General features: G+C 40.1%; 1 protein-coding gene across 1 annotated transcript in view; it reads left to right on the top strand.

Annotated features, from left to right (window-relative positions):
* The window catches only part of LOC109313555 (coiled-coil domain-containing protein 70-like), a 17,737-nt gene extending 15,821 nt beyond the window's left edge, over nucleotides 1-1,916 (top strand). The window contains exon 2 of the mRNA XM_019540170.1: nucleotides 896-1,916. Within this exon, the coding sequence (XP_019395715.1) occupies nucleotides 973-1,902 (930 nt within the window). The 5' untranslated portion in view covers nucleotides 896-972 and the 3' untranslated portion in view covers nucleotides 1,903-1,916. The remainder of the gene's footprint in view (nucleotides 1-895) is intronic.
* Nucleotides 1,917-4,250: the final 2,334 nt, after the last annotated feature.

Below are 4,250 nucleotides of genomic sequence, written 5' to 3'. Positions count from 1 at the left end.
TTATGGAAAGGTTGCATCACATGGTGCTGGCAATAGGTGACTGAGTAACAGCAGGAGAACTGCCATACTGGGGAAGATCAAGCACCTACCTACTCCAGTACTCAGAAAGAATAAGGAGCGGCTAGTAGCGGGTGCTTTACAGCAGTTGTGTTTAACCTACAGCCAATAGGCCGAATTTGACTGGAGGTGCTGTCATCCAGCCTGTGGGGTTCCCCATAGGTCCTGAAATGTTGTGACAGGGGAGCAGTGCCAGCTTTAATTGCCATGGTTCCCAGAGAGTGCTGCCACTGCACCCCCCACTACCAAATTTCCAGACCCGGGGGGAGCCCAGTTGTGTAACTGATAGGGAGTGATTTGGCCAGCAATCTCAAGTGCAACCTTTGTGGGAGAACACAAAAATAGTTACTGCCTCACTGGTGACGGCAGGCGCTTCCCATGCATCACAGATGTCCCAAGCGTGGAACTGCTGCACCTCTCAGAAGCCCCATGAGCCAGAAGACATAGTCCCCTGTAGCTACAGACCGGCCCAAACTAGTTCAGTTTTTAAAAAATGTTTTGGCTGTTCAAGCCAAAGTTTTCAAAAGAAGACTAGAGAGTGGCTCAGCCTGCCAGTGTTACATTGGGTGCATGTTAATAGGGTCTTGGTTTATGAATGAAGCTCTTAGAATGGGTCAATTTGGACACCAAAAATAGAGGTACTCAAATCACTAGTCCCAGCTGAAGAATATTAGCCATAGATTTTAAATAATGCACCATATATTGTATCCATGGATAAAAATTTGATTTAGTTGCTAGTCTCTTTCTCTAGTGTAGTTTCATTCCATCCTATGAACACTGCAGCTAATCCTGCCTGTTTGGCTTGTATTTCCTATATTTCTGTTTTAGTGGTCCTGAGTGAATCTCTTCACAAAAATCCAACTTCTCTGCCCCTCATAAAGGCTACCAGCCAGTATTCTATGCAGTTATAATCCAATGGACCCAAAGCAAAAAAAAGAACAAAGGTTGGATTTTAGCCTGCCCCAGGTCAGCCAAAACAATGTGACACCGGCTACCTACAACCCCAAGCAAGAGAACAAGAACCGCCTGGCATCCTTTTCCAATTTACAGAAGAAGCAGCTCAGCCAGAATCTAGAGGACAAAAAAGCCTTTAAAAAGGAGATCAAAGCCTTCTGGGGGGAAAACAAAGACTTCCATGAGGAGATTAAGGCCTTTCAGGAAGGGGACAGAGCCAGAGCCTTATGGAAGGAGATCAAGGACTTCCGCGGGAAGAATCAGTCTTTCATAGAGGAGATCAAAGTCTTCTTGGAGGAAGATAAGGCCATCCTGGAGCAGATCAAGGACTTCCAGCTTAAAAATAAGGTTTTCCAGGAGCAGGTCAGTGCAATTCAAGAGAAAATTGAAGCCTACCAGGAGAAAATCAAGGGAGCTGAGGAGGAGATCAAAGCTTTTGAGGAAAGGAACGAGGCCTGCCGGGAGGCAATTAGAGCCTTCCAAAGAAAAAACAAGGAGTTCCAGGAAAGAAACAAAGCCATGCGCGAGAGGAACAAAGCTCTGCAAGGAAAGAACGAAACTTTCCAGGAGAAGAACAAGGCTTTCTGGAAGGAATACAAGGCTTTCTGGAAGAAGGACAAGGCCTTCTGGGAGGAGGACATGGCTATCTCAAGGGATAAAATGACCCTCTGGGAACAGTACATGGCTTTCAGAGAGAATGACCAGGACCTACAAGAGGAAAAAGGAGCACTCTGGGACATGATAGAAGTCTTGTGGGATGAAAAATATGCCCTCTGGAAAAAGATATGCAGCCCTCCTGGAGAGGCACAACTAGCTGAAGCTGTAGAAAATGCTGATAGTGATCATGGCCCAAATATACATACTATAACAAAAGGATCTGAGGGAGTCTAGAGGTCCACATTGCTCTTTCAGCCAAGACCTGAGTGCTCATATATTCTGGAATAATATAATGGTTGCTTCTTTGACCTAAGACACTTAATAAAAGCATGAAGCATCTTAAAGAGAAAAGAAAAAAAGCAGCTTCAAGCTTTTTATTCTACCTATGTTTTTTGTTTTTCTACTATTTTCTTTCTGATTAAAATATACTTTGGTTTTGGATTTAATTAAAAAGAAAAAATATACATACATTTCATACATTTTCCTTACAGGTACAAATGAGTAGTTCCCTTGGTCTCCTTGTACAGGAATTGAATGTCTTTTATAAGTGATTCACGAAAATGTAAACAGCAGAGTCAATATTACTATTATTCATAATATAATTTGCCTATATTTAGATTACCACCTGAAATTTCCTGAATTTTGATTTTAAATGAAACAATACAGGATGACATTTGCCAAAAAAAAAAAAAAAGAAAAGTGTTCAGTTAGTCATGGATTTTTCCCCTAAAATTTTTTGTAAACATTTTCATGGAAAATGGGAAATTCTCAATTCACTCTACTCAATGTTAAAATATGAATGCAAAATTTATCTGCCATGTTACGGGGTGTAAGTTGTAGCCATGTTGGTCTAAGGACATAAGCAGACAAGGTTCTTTGGGTGAATCTGATATCTTTTATTAAACCAACATAAATAGTTGGAAAACAATTATTAAGCAAACTTTTGGGTTCAAAAATCCTTTGTCAGGCTAAGGAAGTTTCAACCGTTGGTGTGTGCTCTTTCTGGAACACATACCAGCCCAGCTGCTGGCTGCTTTACTTTTCACTCCATCCAGGAAGAGCACACACCAACAGCTGAAACTCCCTTAGCCTGACAAAGAGTTTTTGAACCCGAAAGCTTGCTTAATAATTGTTTTCCAACTATTTAAGTTGGTCTAATAAAAGATATCAGATTCACCCAAAGAACCTTGTCTGCAAATTCATCTGCAAAACTTTACATTGTATATGTTTCATGCAGCATTCATTATTCTCTATTTATTACTGACTTATACTTAAAAACTTAGTCATCCAGTTAGAGAGCAAAAGCAATTCCATTTCCAAAACAATTCCATTTCCACTATCTTTTACATTTCAGAAGCCAAAAGCAATGTATACGGTAGGCCTTGAATGCTGCAAAGTTATGAATTGCAATATGCAATATGTAATTCCCTCATGTTACATTTGTCACAAGAGCCTCAACTTTATCCACAACTCATTAGCCCTTAAAAGCATAGATGTAATCTGCGGATCAAAATAGCGAGTCTTCTGCAGAATCTCAGCGAACTGTTAGCCAAAATGCACACGCATAGCAATGATTTTGCATCAGTCTCCCTGGGAATTGTTTCCTCTACCACATACAGATACATACAGATCAGTTGAATGAAGAATTAAGGCTCCCAGGACTGGGTTGGAAATCTGGTGTGCCATATCAGGTAAGAGGCAGAGACCTATAGGATTCAAGGTGAACCTGAATTTGAAGAGTGTAGGATTTGCTTTCTATGTGGCCAAAGGATGTGACTTATAGATCATGACATCCTCACACTACAAGCAAAAGAGAAAAAAATGCTTTATTTTTTAGATGTTTTGCCAGTTCACTTATACAATCAGCATCAGGAATTATATGTGCTGATGGGAGGAAGAGGGGGTGCATGTAGTTGTCTTCTGGAATTTCCAAGCAGTACATATTTTGGCAATACATCTTGCCCATTTGTTTCAGTCACAACACATTAACTCTTACATTGCAGAGCAGATTGACAGGGGTAAACAGGCTAAATGAAGCCTTGCATGGTACATCAGCCTAGATATTAACATGCACATAGTTTGTCAAATGTTTAGTTAAATAAACCCCAATAGCAATTTTTGGTAAAAAGAGTAATAAATGAGGCCTGTTGTAACAAGAACTGGATAACATTCCTTAAGAAAATTAGGAGTCCACTAATAGACCTCCCTCTCTGTTGTGGTGGAAGTCACAGCACCTAATGGAATAGCAACATTTACATGTAGGTAATTAGTAAGCAGTTGTTTGGATGCTTGCTCTGTTCATGTGATACTCTCATACCCTTAAATGTTGTGTCAGCAGCACAAACAACTCTCATTGTATCCCCAATATACAGAAGACTGCAGTGGGTATTTGCCTCCTTCATATTCTTTGTATGTCTCAGACTGGAGACCACTGCCCTTACATGAATGTTAAAATGAAGCTATATGCAGTGTGAGGAACTATTATTCAACTTTAATAAGGGTAGCAGAAACCAGTCCTTGGTAAGTAGTATGCTTATTAATTATTCATTACTATGATAGTTATAATTAAGGATTAATACGTA

Source organism: Crocodylus porosus, unplaced genomic scaffold (genome assembly GCF_001723895.1).
Source record: "Crocodylus porosus isolate Cpor-Errol unplaced genomic scaffold, CroPor_comp1, whole genome shotgun sequence".
NCBI lineage: Eukaryota > Metazoa > Chordata > Crocodylia > Crocodylidae > Crocodylus > Crocodylus porosus.
Note: the sequence above shows the minus strand (reverse complement) of the source record. Positions and strands in the feature narration are given on the sequence as shown.